The 18,336-nt window shown below is 33.1% G+C and overlaps 2 protein-coding genes across 2 annotated transcripts; both read right to left on the bottom strand.

Annotated features, from left to right (window-relative positions):
* Positions 1 to 3,998: 3,998 nt before the first annotated feature.
* On the bottom strand, positions 3,999 to 5,285 carry LOC115952668. The gene is made up of 2 exons (XM_031069857.1): positions 4,935 to 5,285; positions 3,999 to 4,808 (listed from the first exon to the last, which is right to left on the bottom strand). Exons 1-2 carry the CDS (start codon positions 5,160 to 5,162, stop codon positions 4,269 to 4,271), a joined length of 768 nt encoding a protein of 255 aa, XP_030925717.1. The 5' UTR covers positions 5,163 to 5,285; the 3' UTR covers positions 3,999 to 4,268.
* Positions 5,286 to 6,440: 1,155 nt separating this feature from the next.
* Positions 6,441 to 14,354, bottom strand: LOC115952664 (MLO-like protein 3). Its single transcript, XM_031069854.1, has 15 exons — positions 14,113 to 14,354; positions 13,942 to 13,999; positions 13,518 to 13,801; positions 13,280 to 13,396; positions 11,524 to 11,584; positions 8,841 to 8,929; positions 8,682 to 8,756; positions 8,462 to 8,553; positions 8,273 to 8,322; positions 8,124 to 8,164; positions 7,858 to 8,031; positions 7,731 to 7,766; positions 7,517 to 7,584; positions 7,078 to 7,138; positions 6,441 to 6,980 (listed from the first exon to the last, which is right to left on the bottom strand). The coding sequence occupies exons 1-15, from the start codon at positions 14,236 to 14,238 to the stop codon at positions 6,642 to 6,644; spliced, it is 1,671 nt and encodes a 556-aa protein (XP_030925714.1). The 5' UTR covers positions 14,239 to 14,354; the 3' UTR covers positions 6,441 to 6,641.
* Between the last annotated feature and the right edge of the window lie 3,982 nt (positions 14,355 to 18,336).

Below are 18,336 nucleotides of genomic sequence, written 5' to 3'. Positions count from 1 at the left end.
TGAATATTGAAATGATAACGTGGTGCTGACCCCAAAAGATACATATGCAGCGCAAGTGATTACTGACTAACCAGCCCAGCCGCCCCACTGCGCTGTCCATTTTAGGCAAGATGTGATGGGAGGTTGAGTTGGGGCTAAGATTTTATGATTGCCACAAGAATAAAAATTAATTAGCTAGCTTTGCAATAAGATGGCTGCTTCATTACAAGTTAGTGTTATTACGGAAAAATATTAGCCTTTGAAATTGGAGTACAATGTCATTGATCAATGATAAAAATCTTAGTGGAACTAATAATTAGATCGATATGGAAACCAATAGATCTCTCACTTCTCAACTACACAGGGCCAATTTGTGTTGCTAGCTAGTTTTTTCTTTCTTCTAGATGAGTAAGTTTTTCGTAGTTGAGAGATAAGAAAACACAGAAATAGTTTCACATATGATTAGTGGGTAATCATGTTCGATAATAAATATAATCGATTCAATCACAAGTTGTGGTTATGAGTGTCTTTGGCTTGTCTTATTCAGCTCAGTTTTAATGGTATATATTTTCTAATAAAAAAATTGGAAGTCAATGCAAAATGTGATAACTTCTTCTTTAACCACAAGTTATTGGGTCGTATTTCTTATTAATATTATTTTGAGAGAGTTGATCCGTACAATCTACTTACAGATCTAGAGACAGCCTAACAAAATATATGGGTCAAGATTTGTTTTTTGCTTGTTTTAGCTTCTACTTTGTTCTACATTTAAGTCGGGGGGAGATGGATTCTCCATTTTCTAGCATTTTCTTGAAGAAAAATAAATGTACAAGTATTAGTTGTTCCTAAATAACATTATCCTTCTCTAAATGTAGATGCCATTCCTATCTTTGACTAATCATCTAAATATATAATTGCTATTATGGAATTCAAAGTTTTGAGAATGGGTTTAGTCTTCTCGACCTTATCTAGATATTATTTTATAGAGTCTAGTTACAAAATTAGTTGTAGTTTAAAGTTAGAACTTTATTCAATATCTTTTTATTTGAGGTAAATTTTGATAAATTCACCATTGGACTACATATTCTTTTTATATCCTACATACTTGTAAAATTTCTAGAAAATTAAAGATTAATAGCTGTGTCATCAATAAATTATTTAAATTACAAGTTTTTGTAGTTTAAAATTATGTATAAAATATAAACTTATAGATCACATAATAAATAATATTTAATTGACACAAAATTTGACATGTGTATTAAGAGTGTAAATAACATGTAATTCAACGGTTAAATTTTCAAAATATGTAATAATATTTATTTTATTAAGTAAGGTTGTAGTCTTAGGCAACAATTTAATTTTGTAGTTAAACTTTGTCATTGTTTTATTACTCCTTTCTCCCTTGAATTTGATTTGAGTGAAAACAAACATACCTCACAATGATGTAAAATTTCGTAATAATATTTTGGTAGTTCTACTCTAAAATAATTTTGACAAAAAATTAAATTGTTTAATTTTTAGGATGCAAACAGCCAAAAGTTTATCCTAAAAAAATCAGCTTTGATAATAATAATAAAAACATAAGAAGAGAAAAATGATCATATTCTTTTTTTTTTTTGATACGAAAATGATCATATTCTATACCTTGAAAATTTCTATTTTGACCTATGGTTAGTTAGCTACCATCATGTTGTCCCTTTGGGTATTTGAGAACCCCCTTCAACGGGACATGTGAAAATTAATATTGATGAAAGTTCAAAGAATACCATGAGGCGTTCGAGGGGGTGATCCAGGGTCCACCAGGGCAGCCGATCTCATTGGAAATCATTTAAGCCCACAGCTAGCTAGGTAGGTTTTCTCTAAAGGCTAGACTACACCAATATTTTGTCGAACTGTGGGCGCTCCGCAATGATTTTAACTCTCTTTTTTTCTTCTTCTTTTTTATTATTAAACAAACACAGAGAGGAGGGAGAGGAATAAGTATCTAATACAAAGGTATATCATAAACTCTATTTTTGTGTTAAAATTTAGAACAACATCCCCTCTCTCTCATGTGTGTGTATGTTTTTTAAAAAAAGAAGACAATTATCTCACGTTACTTAAATGTGTATATTATGTGTAGTATAATTTATTTCATTTTCTTTTAAAACGACTTAAACTTATTTGGGATAAGCTTATAGGAACATTATATTAGAACTTGGTTCAATCTAGCATTTACATGTATATAAATTATATACTTAAACACATTTTGCCACTCCCATGGATATTTGTGCTTATTAGGATTGTTCATAGGTCAAGTTTAGGCTCTACCCGAACTCGACCAAATTCTGGCAGGTGGTAGAACGGAAGACCCACTGTCGATCGATAACTTTAACGAGTTGGATCGAGTCGGTTGTTCCATGTCATATCAGTTTTGGTTGAAATCAATAGAGGTGGCAGTGATCTTGATTTCGATGGAAAGTGATAAAGATTTGGTGAGATCTTGTTGGATTTGATGGAAATCTTGCCGAATCCAGCAAGATCTCTCAACGAATTAGCCAAAATTCGTTGAATATAGTGGAAAAATCACTAGATTTGGTAAGATCTTGTTGGATTTGGTTGATATTTTACCGGAGTTTGGTTGGGTTTTTGGTCGGGCTAGTTTGTTTGGGTGGTCGAGGAGAGAAACCGAACTCGACCCACTAGATCCAATTATGAAGCTGTTGACCCACCGATGATTGTCACAACCACCAGATTGGATTGGTTTCAAATTGGTTCCGGTCAGGTTACTCGGGTGAGTTGATTTTTCCGATCCCTTGGAAAACCCTAGTACTTATAGTTGATTATAGGAAACTACTCGGAAGAGTGTGGTAGACCGTAAACCTAAATCTTTTTCTTAAACACATACTAGGAAGCAAACTTTTGTGTTGATCATTTGGCACTAAAGGGCAGAATTCTCTTATAAAACTCATGCTTATAATAATCCGGTCCCCTCATTTTTGTATTTGTATCTTGTACAAACCATAAGAAAATACATCCTTTTCAAGAACATCCTTTAAATGTATATAAACTACAAATGCCTCTTAATTATTTTACATATATATTTTTCTTACTTTTTCAACTAAAGAAAAAAAGTCTAATATCAAAAAATATTTTTATAATGTTGAGGCAACAAGTCGGGGATTGATGTACAATTAAAAAAATATCAATGATGATCTTGTTAAAATAATGTTGTACTAAACTACAAAACAGTCATCACAATCTACCATTTTAATAGATTATAAATTTTATTGTGTCTCCATTTTTTTTTAAATTTAAAATAAATTCTAATTCAGTAATTTGACTAGACTTCGAGGAGGCCACTCTAAATTTATTTAGTGGAGTAGGGGACCCGAGAACCCAGTTCCAGAAGAGACTTGGACAGCCGAAGCATTGAGAACAACATAAAAAGTGGCCTAAAAAGCCACGATTTCCTTTTTTTTTTTTTTTTTTTGGTAAACAAAACCATGATTTCCAATGGCCACACAACCGCTTCTCTTTTCTACAAATAAATGTGTGTTCAACTATTCATAACTCAAACTAAGTGACCTAAAAAAAAAAACACATGATCATAATGCACATAAACTTATATGAAGACAAACCAACTAACCAAAGCATGGAATACCATCACGTGGCTCTTAGGACACTTCTTCGCTAAAAGCCATATTCTACTTATTCTTCCTCAACCCACATCATGGTAGGCCCCGATTCTCATTTCTTGAACTCATCTTCCATTTGCCTTATCTCTTTCATCTTGTTTTTTTTAGTGCAATCATTGGAAAGACTTTAAATCCCATAATTCTATAAGCAAAAATGAAATTTTACTTATCTCCTTCTTAAATGTAAGGAAAAGACTTTAAAGCCCGTAATTCTATAAGAAAAATGAAATTTTACTTCTCTCCTCCTTAATTGTAAGGAAAGTTCAATTGAACAGTACAATAATACTTATTGTATATAGTCCATACACATGGTTAATATTCACGTTTTATTGTAGATCTTTGTAATGAAAATTATGCACGCAATTCTTAATATGATGTGTACAAAGTGTATATTAATATTGAGTGCGTCACAAGATTTTTCCGAGATAAAACTGTGAGAAAGGTATGATATATTTTTACACCTCTTATACATACACACATATCATTAAAAAAAAAAAAAAAAAACTATTTTTACAGTTGCAGCTGTCGGTGAAATGCAATCTGCTCTCAATTTTTGGTGCTTGCTCCCTCTACTATACTTCGATGATGTTTGTGGGATTGAACAACTTTGAACTAAGATTCCTGCTCATGAATTACTGATGCAACAGTTCTAGCCCAGAACTTGATATGTTTCTTCATATCATCAGCTGTAGAGGCACTTGGAATCTTTAAATTTAGAAGTGGAGAGTCGGGTCTGTTTATGAGCCATGCTTCGGATAAATATGGCCTTGTAACTCTCTTCTCTTTCCCTTCTTCAGTTTCATCATCTTTAGCTACTTCAGCATCATTAGTGAGTTTGCTGCTTTGTTTATTTTTGTGTGAAAGTCTTTGCAAGCCTGGGACTACACTCATCATTCGTGGGCTTAAGTGTTCTTTCTTGAATATGAAACCAAGATCCATGAACCCCTTTACTTCTTCAAGTTCTAGATCCCCCAAGGTCTTGCAACTCATGGATTTTTGTAATCTCCTTATTGCATTTGCGCCCGAATTCCTAAGACGTTTAGGACGTTTTTGAGTTGATGGTGATGGTGATGATGAATGTGACCGATTCAATCTTGTTGGTTTTTCCTTCTGGCTGGTATTTTTCTCTGTGTCTTCATTGTTGGAATCATCCTTGTCACAGCAACAACAAGAGAAACACAGTCAGATAAGTGTAATCCTAAAGTAAAAAAAAAAAAAAAAAAAAAAAAAAAAAAAAAAAAAAAAAAAACACACACAGACAAGTATATGTTTTAGTACCGTTGGAGAGCTTGGAGATGAGTCTGACAAGATTTCTACATCTGCAAGAAGTGATATGTCTGATGAAACTCCCTCATCTAGAAGAGATGAATATGCAAGAGACACAGAGTTGGGCTTAGAAGTTTCAGGGGTTTTTTGGTCTGAGATTGTTTCTGAGAAAAGAATAATTTGGTGAAACCAAAGACGATCCATGGCTCCTACAAGACATAGAGAGTAGTAATTGGCCATGGATGAGAGAGAACTTAAAGAAGTGACTGACTGGGAATCCAAATCTCTGTAATGTGTAGGGGATGTGGTTGTTGTCTAATGACTTTTATTATCTATAATTTTTTTCAGAAACGAACATACTCAAGTTGTTGAAATTAATAATGAAAAGTAGAATGGGACAACATTTGGGCGATTAAAAATGTGGCCTTGAGTCTTGATTCCCTTTGTTCCACATCTTTTACATGTTAAATGACTATCTTGCCCAAAATATTGTGAGCACAATCTCATATATGGTCAATAATTTTCTTTTTCATCCAATATATGCACCATTTCTTTTATAATAGTATAAATTACATGATCGGATTGATACTCATCTATTCTATATAAGAGTAAGGCTGCGTATAAATGATGCATGGGATACATTCTCCGGTATACAACACAAACTCATCACCCTTCTCGACAGCAAGTGATCCTAGAAATGTAAGTCCTTCCATGACCATCTCCACAAAGCCTATATAAATTAAGTTCTATAATGTAGCTAGGTAATTCTTTTTTTTTTTTTTTTTTTAACTCATCCTTACAGCAACATTTACAGTTGGTTAAGTTCGATCAATTACTATACCCCCGGTACACGAGAAAAACACAGATGACCCATTGCCAGGAAGGAAATGGAACGTAAGTGAACAAATTCATTATGTGAATGACCATTGAGAACATTAATGACAAAACTTTATATTCAATCGCATTATTGAAAGTCCATTATTCCTAAAATATGTTAATTTCAAATTGACAGTAGCAACTTAGAAAGGGGCTCCCCCTCCCTCTTTAAATAAAAGACAAATAATAGTCAAAAGCCTTGTAACTCAATTAGTTAATACTTCTTGATGTCTCTAATTAAGACATTTAAATTTTAAATCTTCACAACTCCAACAATTGAATTATATATATATATATATATATATTTATATGTATATATAAAACGAAAAAAAATAGAGCAAACACAATAGAGAAGAGAAAAAATTAACACACACAAGCTCAATTATATAGGATGAGCAACCATGCACACTACATTAGACAAGTTACCATACAAAAATACTAGAGATATAACAAATTTTACAATATGTCAAGGTTATAGATCATGACTAATGTAACATCACTTTTACTTGAGACCATCTTTTACTTCATTTTTATTGTGTACTTGTTACAATTAACTTTCTCAATAATGGTAAAATTTGTAATTTATCTAGACTTATTGGTTATGATAACATGGTTTAAATATATTTTGCAGGTATGAAAAACGGCACACAAAACATAGTTGTCTTCCCATTTTCATATAATCACGGTTATGGCACACAAAATATAGTTGCATGTATGGTGAATTATAATTTACAAAACACTGCTTTCTCTCTCTCTCTCTCTCTCTCTCTCTCTCTCTCTCACACACACACATACACACACACACACACACTCACAAAAGCTGATCTCCCAGTCGTCAATAATCTACTCTCTTCTCACGGTCGAGAGTTCTACAGTGACAGGCCGGGATGGACGTGTAGATGAGCCAGCTGCCTCTTCTCTCATTATTTCTTCTTCTTCTTCTACTTCTTCTAGGATTTCCTGTTTCCTAATGCTGTCGCTTGGTACAGATGTGGGTCTTGGGAAAGAAGAAAATTCAGAGGCACTAATGCTTCTGGGACTCCATTCTGCAGACAAAGAAGTGCCAGGAGATTGCAAGAATGGTTGTTGCTTCCTCCTTCTCTCCCTTACGTCAGTGTGCCATTGCTTTATAATATTGGCCATTTGCTCTTCTAGTACTTTACTCTTGAAGTTAGATCCCATCTGTGAACAAACACTTGCAATTTGTTATATATGTGCTAGATGTCAAGAAAGTGTGCTACATAAATACCAGCATGGGAACTATTTTTAAAATGGTTACCTGTGTAACAAGTGCATAGAGAGGAAGAGTAATGTAGCTGCAAATTACTTGAACTATCACCCTGAAGAATAAAAGGAAATTAGAATCGCTAATAGGTTTGTTTTATAATTCGACAGTTGGGTATAAAGATTGGAACTCTTAGACATTTCTATTAGAAACAAAAAGAGGTGTCAGTTGAATTACAAGGTTTTTTGTGAATCATTCATAAGTTGGAATCAAGATGATGTAACAAAGGATTCTAACATGTTCTTGTCTCCTAACTAAATTATCAATAAACCCATGATATGGTTGTTACATAATAAAATTAATGTCACTAATTCACTCAAGTGAAAGTGATGTTGTTTTGATTCAAGTAATGAAAAAAGTTGTTCCTGACTTTACTTTGAAGTTACAAAAATGTAGATCACAGGTTACTAAATAAGTGATAGGCTGTTCTTACGCTAGCACAATCCTGGTGATAATGATCGCAGTGCGCTCATGGTAACAAGAATTGAAACCAAACTGTATCTGAGAAAGAAGGAAAATAGAATTGAAACCAAAAGAAAAATATATTAGACATCTGATATTGCCACACAAAAATTTCCAAAACCAGATCTTCAAAGTTCAAAGCTATATGGTGTGGAAAATGAAAAAGAATAAGAAAGAAAACTTACAGTAACCCAAATAAAGAAGGCGAACTCGAATGCATTCTGAGAAGGTCAAGAAAATTTAGTATCTATAATATCTCTACTCTTCTTATATTATTACTTTGCTTTCATGAGGAAGAGGAGGAGGAATTACCACAAATAGAGTATAATGTATAAGAGTCAAGACAAATCCTGGCTGCCCAAACCAGAAGTAGCCATCATTTGGTCTCACAAGAGGGGTTCCTATAATTACATTGTTCTGATCTTTGGTTTGAAGAGCCATTCTTTCAACAATGACTTCAAGTTTGGCTCCTAGAACGAGTACAATCTACAAAAGCAATTGGAATGGGAATGAAACTAAGAATCAGACGGAAATTAATGATGCAACACAAGGTGGTTACTATGTTGCAAAATGCTTACCAAGAGAGGAATATAGGATACCCAGAGAAATACATTCCAATCTGGTTGAGTCCAAACAAGTTTCAATGAAAATTTATTTTTAGTAATTGATAAATTAGATTGACTGACTTTCGGAGAAAAAAAAAGAAACAAAAGGGAACAATATTTACTGTACACATCCAGGAGCAGCAAGAGAACAACCAGAAACCACATTAGAGGGCTGTTAAGTCAAAAAGAACACGTTAGTGGAGGGAAATTAAGCAATTTCATAATCAATACATATCAAAGGTGTAATGTACAATTTTTGTTCCATAAAATTTAGTTGTTTTGTGAACAATAATATTTAGAAAATCAACAACCTGATGCCGACCACGGCTTTGAAATCTTCTTCCAAGGATCGCTGTATATAGTTTTTGAAATTGAAGTTGTCAAGCCTGCTTGATAAGTGAGCCTGAAATTTTTTTGAACAATATACACCTTGTGTAAGTGGCAGAAGCACTTTGGTCCTATATTATTTTTATTTTTGTGTGTGTAATTATTCATAAAATTACTAAAAGTTGGAACTTGAAAGCTCATTACCGAGATGAAACCATGTCTCAAAGTGAGATAATCAACCTTTGCTACTGAATGAATGAACTGTCTGAAGAAACATTTCTGCCCCATTTCACAACCCAAAGCGTTAAGGTATTAAAACTGTAATATAAATCGATTACTTGGAGATATAGAGAGGCAACTCACAACCCATAGCTGAAATGATGTTTCTGTACAAGTAGTCAGGTGCCGTCTTCCAAATGTTGTTTGCCTTGTAAATCTGAATCGATTAGGATCTGATCATCATTGAAAATATCATTGATCACGACTTATATGATGTGGAGTAGTAATCAGGTTTAGGTATATAGTAAATGAAACTCATGCAAACTTTGATGACTTTCAATGATTTCATTAATAGGTAGAGAATTTAGCATTTAAAATTAATTAATTATTATTATTATTATTATTATTTTTTATAATGAAAAACGGGGTTTTTGTCTTTCTGGTATAGACTTATCGATCCTATACCACGTGATGTGAAGATAATGAGTAATATCACATATACCATCGGGATCTTAATGGAGCTATTATCATTATTTAATTTCCATTTGGGTTGTAAGATTGATGCAAAGTGTTAGAACATACAAAACTAAAAATTTACATTATATTATTAAGTAATATTGAGTAATATATGAAGCAAAGTTGAAAGTCCATCTTAATATTAAGTAAAAAATTCATATTAATTTACAAATACAATAATTATCTAATTTAAAATTATATCTTTTGCATCCATAGATTAGACTATTTTTCTTTTGTTGACACTATTGGTGAATTTCAAATTGACAACAAATGTATAATGTAATCTTAACTTTTCTTGCCAATGGGCTTACAGTTCAATGGCATCCTTCCTCTTCCCCCTCCCCTTTATCACTAAAGGCTGTGAATGGAATTAAGGTTTAGGATATTTTCAAGTTTCAACCCTATTTGACATCTTCAAGTTATGAAATCTCTAACCCAACTCAACACAATCTGTTTCAATTATTGAACCAACCCAACCAAACCTAACTCACAATAATCAAATTAATTTAGGTTAGATCATTAGGTTGGGGCCTTTTTGTTTTGTCTAATAGAACAAATTGGGCTTTCAAGCTTTGAAGAAGGCCGGTTTGAACTTTGAAGGCAACATGTTGAGATGTGGACAAGACAGAGTGTGACTGTGAGATCATAGATCATAATTGATGAGAGAGTGACCCCATGCCAAAGAGAGAGAGCTGAAGGGTGACACTAGAGCTAGGGATGGCAACATGGTAGGATTAAATCAAAAGTGCCCTGTTCCCCTTTTAGGGTGGGGAAAGCCAATGCAGGCAGGAAAAGAAGTGAGGCAAGTCAAGGGTAGGCGGATTGAAGGTATTTTACCATCTCTAAGAAGGTGGTTTTGACATTCATAAGAAAGAGATGAGGGATAAATGAATGGATAGTAGTGAAAGTGCTAAAAGAGAGAGAAATAAGTTTTTTTTCGGAGAGGGTAATAGTGTATACAAAAAAATAAAATATAAATAATCCATATAAAAAAGATTAAATATTACTTACAAACACAACGAAAATATATATTAAATACAAGCATATATTTACAAAATTAAAGATAGGATGGAACGGGTCAATGGGTAGGGAATTTTTGCCATTCCTAACTAAATGAAGGTTTTAGCTAGGGGTAAAACATGAGCAATGGGAGGGGATGTGTGAAGGCAGTGGATTTTTTTTTTGAGAGTTTTAATCCACAACGTCTGTTTCTAATGATAGCTCTTTATTATCAGATTAAGACATCAATCGGTTTTTAGTGTAGGCGAGAATTAAATCTTAAATATCTTATTCAACCATAAAAAACTTTACCAGTTGAGCTAATTGGAACCCACAAGGAAGTGAATGTTAGTTGAGATGTGAAAAAGAAAAACAAAACTAGGATTAGGACTTAAAGATGTCACGGCGGTGTGAGCAGTGTAGCTATAAATAAATCATGTATTTATATAATATTAATATCATGTGCTGAGTTGGATCACTTTGATTTTGCAAACCAAACCCAAGTCAACCTAAGTTCCAAAAAATTTTAAGACCCAACTCAATCCATTAATTCACAAAAACCAACCCAAGGTGTTTGATTGGGCCTTGGTTCATCTAGGTGGGTCGGGAAAAATTCACATTTCTTCAACGAACTATTAAACCTGGTAACTAATAGGGTCTATGTTATGAATCAGTCGCAGATTCGCAGTCAAAGGTTATTGCCATAATGAATACAGGGACATTCTCTAAGGTCAAGTCTTGTAAACTACTACTAGAGATTATTGTGGTCAATTTGATTAGTGTAGGTCTAAAGCTCAATTTGGAAGTTGGAAATACGAAATTCAAGACTTGAATTATGTAGACTGTAGAGTCTTTCTTCACCCACCAAAGGACAAAAATTGATCATAACAAAAGGAAGACTCTTTTTTGGGTAATTTCTAGAGCTAAAAAATGATGGGTTTTTTTTGAGTCATCGATCGAAAAATGATGGGTTTTTTTACTTGTCATGAATATGCTAGCTCTTTCGTACTAAATGGTTTAGTTTTTCTTAGGAATTGAATTCTGTACACCTGACCATATATGGATTGCTTATTACGCTTGCCATGGTTGCCACTCATGGGTGCAGGGGCCACAAATTGGTGGTGGGGAGGAATGGAGTTGGCATATAACAACGAAAACGAAATGTAACCAAACCCATTAAAATTATAGGTGGCTGTGTGCCTCTTTCACTTTCCTTTTTTTCTGTGTTTATATTGTCGTGTTAGACTGTTAGTCCATTACCTAATATAAGACACAGTGAATCATGATTCATGAGAATGAATTTTAAACATACCATGGGCAACTTGGTACTCTGTTGTTTGAGTTTCTTTCTCCCAAGCTTCCCAGCGTCTCATCTATTAAAACACATAGAGGAAGACACAGTCAGTCAGCCACACAACGTTGAGTTTCAATTGTTATTAAGAAAGCTTTTCCTTATTTTGTATATTTGCTATTTCTAGGTGGTATGAGTATGAAAGCGGAACAAGCATAGTTATACTTAGGGTGAGGTTGGTTCAGCTTTTTGAAATTGTGTTTTTTGAAAAAGTGGGGTTTTCAAAAAGTGCGGTATGAAACTGGACTTCTTGAAAAAGTTGAGTGTCTGAAAAAACTGAGTATCTGGCTAGCACTTATAAAAATGACAGTTTGAGAGGTAAATTACCAAAAATGATAATGTATATATAAAGATAATTCTTTGTTTTAATTACTTCTCTTAATGCAAGTTATAGACACAATATTTTTACAAAAATTTCACAACAAAGTCTATATAACAAGTTGTTAATAGTAGGAAAAAAAATTGTCACTAGTAAATCTAAATGAGAATTAATAATAACTTTCTATGTAAACTTTATTATGAAATTATTATAAAAATATTCTATCAATAGTACCATTTTTTTTCCTAAAGAAAAATAATATTAATTTAAAAAATTTAGAGATATAATAAAATGTCACAATATTTTCACAATACTAAATTAAAATTAATCTTTGTAAAATAAAATTTTATTATCATCATAGTTGTGAAAAAGAAGTTATGAAATAATCTTTGTTTCTACTCCCTATATTTTCTTTCACGTTGCTTTACCCAAACCCAAAAAGTCTTTTAAACTTTTTTCTCATCCACTCGTTCACTTCTTCCTCATCTTCTTATTTTCCTTTTCTTTTACTTTCCTCCACACAAAGCCCCACACACTCCACCACATATTAGTAAAGGACTTCGAGATTTTCAGAATAATATCATCAGCCAGGGCTGTCTTCTTGTTGTTGTTAGTCTCTAGCTGACTTATTAAGCAAAGAACATAGCTGTTTTGCAATATCATGGCCTTGAACAAGCTCTTCTATTGCCTTTTTCTTACTAGAAGGTAAGCTCTAAGGCCAAGTACAATCCATTGTTGTGTGTGTGAGTTTCAATGTGTTTTGAGACTTTTGTGTCTTGTGTATATGTGACTGTCTTTTGAGCTTTGAGTCCCTTGTGTTTGAGCTCTTTTTTTTACCAGCCAATGTGAAGCAAAGCAAGAGGTTTTTTTGAGAATAGATATGTAAGACGTAAATAAAAAAAATAAAAAAAAAATAGAGAAGAGAAGAAGAAGCAGCAGCACTGAGAGGCTTGTTCTGAAGATGAGATGAGAGGAATTTGTGAGGTGAGCTACAGACCTTGATTTATCAAAGAGCAAAATTAGGTTTTTAATAAAATGTTTGGCCAATTTGGTAATTTAAAACAGACTCTCAACGGTAATATTTATGAACTCTGAAGAGTTGTGGTGTGTTAAAGTAAAGTTGGTTCACATTTCAAAATGTAGCGTTTTCTAAAAAGCAAGTTTTATTTGGTTTACCAAACGTATATATTATATATTTGGTTTTAAAAAGCACGTTTTGCACTTGGAAAGTACAAATAAACGGACACTTATACCATATATGTCAAGGGTTTTTTTTTTATTTTTTTTATTTTTTTTATTTTATCAAATGGATAGTGATTTGAACATGGGAAATTAACAGGAAAAATAATCATAAATTAAATTGACCAAGGAAAAATAAAGATTAAGCAAGCTTTTTACCTTGGCCCTACCCAAAGCCAGAGTGAGAACAGTATACACGATTTGCATAACTGCTAACACGAAAATGAATATGTGAAGTTGATGAATCCCATCTTGTGACATTAGGGCAACCTTTCCCTGCAAATTAAATCCCATTCTAATTGTTAAAACAGTAGACAGACATATGGTGATTTTTTTTTTCCTTTCTTTGTAACTGTGAGAATTATTGTCTGTAACATTACTCAATTAAGAAACGTACGCTTGGACAAGAATCAACTGCATCAACATCAGGTGGAGGACTAGGAGGAACAACATCATTTTCATTTTCATCCAGTACTCTTCTATGAGGTCCCCACCACAAATCATTCATCGACGACAAATTCCAGATCATTACTTTTGTGAAGTGCTTGATTTCAGATTCGGAACGAGTCTGTTTACGACATGGGAGCATGATGTTCCCAGCGCCGCTAGGTACACATATTTTAGAAATACGTTCCTGAGTTACTGCCAATAAGAGGGACATAAACCCCAGAAGCATCAACTCTGTACAAATCAATCCCACACAAAAAGATCAATTAAAAGTTAAAACCTTATAAAAGTCTTATAAAGTAACACACATATATACAAGTATACTATAAACAACATAAAATTATACAAAACATGTATATTTATTTTGATTGCACCTGATTTAAGCTTCTCCAATGCCTCGTTCAACGCGGTTTTCCTACGCCTCTTTAGCCACTATACGTGCACCATTAATTTTTTGACATTAGCTTCAAGTTTATTATATATATACACCCAAAATAGTGGGGCAAAAAAAAAAAAGGATCTTAATATATAATATATATTCTTACTTGGGAAAGGAGATGGATGACGTGTTCTAGGATAATAGAGATGAAGATGAAGCAGAAGCAAACTGTGGCAAGTGCCCATGTCGGAGTGAATTGGAGAGAGGCACCGGACGAGCCTCCGGTCGCCATGACTTTCTAGTGATTGCCTTGTTAGAGGAATGATTTTTATTCAGTTGAATAAACCATAAGTGTGTTGGTTGAGACTTGAGATGGTAAGAGCTGAGGAGCCAAGACTTGTTCTTATAGGCATGCCGCATGTATAACGAAATGTTGATATTGACTTCCTCTTATATTAACAATTTTCTCTGCTTTCACACTCAAATAACCCATTTTTTTTTTTTATATTAAAGGTTATTCAAGTGGCAAACTTTTTATTGAAATATAGGTGCAGTTTGGATAGCTGAAACGTGTTTAGTGTTCAGTGTTTTGCGTTTTCAGTATTTTTTTTTAAATGAATAGTACCCGATTAATAAACAGTGATTTTTTTATTATTTTTAATTTTCAGTTAAATAAACTGTATCCAAACGGACCTATAGTATGTATTATAATTGATGTATTATGCAAATCAAATTTAATATAAGTTCGATCAACCGTTTGATTGGGAGTCTAAAAAATTTAAAGAGTTTGAGCTCTCCGTATATATGATGATTGCCACGTGGATATATATGACAGGTTGTGACGTGGCATTTGACTGTCTATTTTGATGTGTGATTTTCATATTCATTGTTCACCTTTTTTTTTCTCATGTAGATATTCTTAAATCAAAGCTTATTTATCATTCACGTGTGACGTGTTGAATAAAACCAGCTTTAGCCTCCCAGGAATGGAGTCTATATTGCAACAACGTCAACCGACTTTTTTGTTGTTCTTAGTAGTATTTTTTTTTTTTTTTGAGAAGTCCATATAGGCTATTTTGATGGAATAGTGTATTAATACAAAGCTGGGCCACTAGTACATATATGTTCTGAGTAGTTAGAAGTCCATATAGGCTATTTTGAGGCCAAAATGGCCCATTAGCATTAATTTTTGAAATATTTAGCAACAGAGCACTGTTTCGGAAAAAATTAGGCAAATACCACTTTTTCCGGTACTTGAGCATGGTGAGCTCGAGTACCATCTTTTCATTGGTCAAACATCTTCTCAAAAAAAAAAAAACGCCGCTATAGGGCCCGAAAACGTCACTATAGGGCTTAAAAAACGCCACTATAGGGCCCCCTGAACCTGTTATGGGACTTATAAAAATTTTTTGCAGGAAAACGCCGCTATAGGGTCCGAAAACGTCACTATAGGGCTTAAAAACATCATTATAGGGCCCCTTGAACCTGTTATGGGACTTATAAAAATTTTTGCAGGAAAACGCCGCTATAGGGCCCAAAAACGTCACTATAGGGCCCCTTAACCTGGTATGGGGGCTAAAAACGCCGCTATAGGGCCCGAAAACGTCACTATAGGGCTTAAAAACGCCACTATAGGGCTCCTTGAATATGGGGCGATGGTGGATTAAAAAAACATGGTACTCGAGCTCACCAAGCTCGAGTACCAGAAAAAGTGGTATTTCCCTAATTATTTCCAAAACAGTGCTCTATTGCTAAATATTTCAAAAATTAATGCTAATGGGCCATTTTGGCCCTATTTTGATGGCTATTTTGATGGAATAGTGTATTAATACAAAGTTGGGCCACTAGTACATATATATGTTCTTAGTAGTTAGAAGTCCATATAGGCTATTTTGATGGAATAGTGTATTAATACAAAGCTGGACCACTAGTCCATATATGTTCTTAGTAGTTAGAAGTCCATATAGGCTATTTTGATGGAATAGTGTATTAATACAAAGCTGGACCACTACCCAGCTTAGTATAAGCTGTTTTGTTTAAGTAATTAGAGTTCCCTTCCTTTCTCATTTTTAGTTTTTACACATGTGATGCAGATTGATTAAGGAAGAATAAAATATTTTAATATTTTATATTGTTTTCTTTTTTCTAGTTAAATTAGAATTTTAATTGTTTTTCTTTTTATAGTTAAATTGTTTTTCCTTTCTCAAGTAGAAGTAGATATTTTTCTTTTCCTAAAAGGAGTAGGAGAAATTCTATTCTTATAAGTACTCTTTATAGAGGGGTTGATTATTATTTTGTTATGCATTGATTAATAAAAGTTTGTTAGAGATGTTTTCTTTATTATTTTGCCTACTAACCTATTGTTCTTGTGGAAATTAGGTTTCGTGGAAGAGTTATAGTAATTATGTGTTACAGATTCTGCTTCTACACGCTCACGCTGCATCAGTTGCTATCAGAGCCAGGCCAGGTTCCTACTATGGCACAAAGAAGAGTACATGGGGAAAACCTGTTGCCATAGATGACGTGTATGAGTGCAATGAGGTTGCACGCGATGCGCAATTAGAGGCATTCTTTCAACAAATAGAGGAATGGTTTGATGCGCTTTTAAAATGAGGCCTTTTATTATATTTAATTATAAATTCATATATTTTTTTCAATTAAAATTTATTTTTTTTGCTTTTTGAAAGGCAAAATTACTAATTAAATTTTTGCATTCAAGTTCCGCTGACATTTCCTTTTCAATTGGTAATATGGCTAATCCACTTAATCTTTCTTGTGACATAGTTGATCTTAAATAGGATTTTATTAATTTTAATTTTGAAAATCTTATTTATGCGGAAGCAATTGTAACAAGTATAGCTAGTAATATTCTGAAAACAATACATGCATTTGAAAAAGATTCTAACCTCTTTATATAATTTAGTACATTAATTGGAGAGTTTTCATTTATTTGCAAAACTTCTTTTAAAACTTTTAGTTTTGAAAATAAATCTAAGCCATCAATATCGGAATAAGTTTCATGTGTGAGAAAATATTCAAGATTAAGACAATTTTTTTTCAAACTATACAATTTTTTGATGGAATATTATATAATATATTATTACTATTTGGGGGCCTCTTTATCGGTGGGGGCCTTAGGCCACTGCCTAAGTGACCTATAGCTTCAGCCGGCCCTGATACAAAGTAATCCAAGCATCAACAAATAAAATAATTTAGAGAACCTATGAACATATAGCTCACACATGCACATGGACAAGAGATTAGGTAGTGACTTTGCGCTAAATGACTCTTACCTTTTGAATGTGATAGTTCTAAAGAGTGGGTCAAAACACATGCATGTTAATTGATTCATACATAACACATATTGTACTCTATAGTAATTAAAAATAACATAAGTATAATAAAAATGTCAATTTCATTATTTGCAAAGCTTAATTTTGGAAAAATCTTGAGACACACTTTATGTAGTAGTGGTATACTCATGGTCGCTCCAAGGGCTAGCTTTTGGTGGGTATACAAAGTAATCCAAGCGTTAACAAATAAAATAATTTAGTGAACCTATGAACATATAGCTCACATATGCGCATGGACAAGAGATTAGGTTGTGACTTTGCACTAAATGACTCTCACCTTTTGAATGTGATAGTTCTAAAGAGTGGGTCAAAACACATGCATGTTAATTGATTCATACATAACACATATTGTTGTACTCTATAGTAATTAAAAATAACATAAGTATAATAAAAATGTCAATTTCATTCTTTGCAAAGGTTAATTTTGGAAAAATCTTGAGACACACTTTATTTAGTAGTGGTACACTCATGGTCACTCCAAGAGCTTATAAATCATGAGTGGGGCGCATTTTTTACCGATGTGGAACTAGAATGTCACAGGGTCAAAGCACTCCAAAAATCCCAAATCCCACACTTAGTACTGAGAACAAAACCTTGCGAGCTTGGCTCCCCAGGGAGGACAATAAGCTTGCGAGAAGTGGAACAAAATCCTCCCCCACAATAATAAATTTATTATTATTATTATTTAATTTATAAAAATGAATAGCTGGTTAATTTTAGAACAAATGGGGTGTGCTTGTTTTATTTATTTATTTATTTAGCTAAATAGACGTGTTTTTTTTTTATAATAATGCACACCACAAGCCTCTATTTGCCCTCAATTCTTTAAAAATATCTTATAAAAAAAAATCTTTAAAAATAAAGAATAAAAAAAATCAGATGGGTCATGCGTTATGTAAGCATTTTGAACATGATATTTGTTTTTATTATTATTATTATTATTATTTTTTTTATTTTTTTTATTTTTATACAAGATAGAATTCTACTCTAGTTCTCCTGGAGACTTGAACCCTGACCCTTACCCTCCACACTTTACA

This window comes from Quercus lobata, chromosome 7 (genome assembly GCF_001633185.2).
Source record: "Quercus lobata isolate SW786 chromosome 7, ValleyOak3.0 Primary Assembly, whole genome shotgun sequence".
Classification (NCBI taxonomy): Eukaryota; Viridiplantae; Streptophyta; class Magnoliopsida; order Fagales; family Fagaceae; genus Quercus; species Quercus lobata.
The sequence above is the reverse complement of the archived record's forward strand: the minus strand, read 5'-3'. Positions and strand labels throughout refer to the sequence as shown.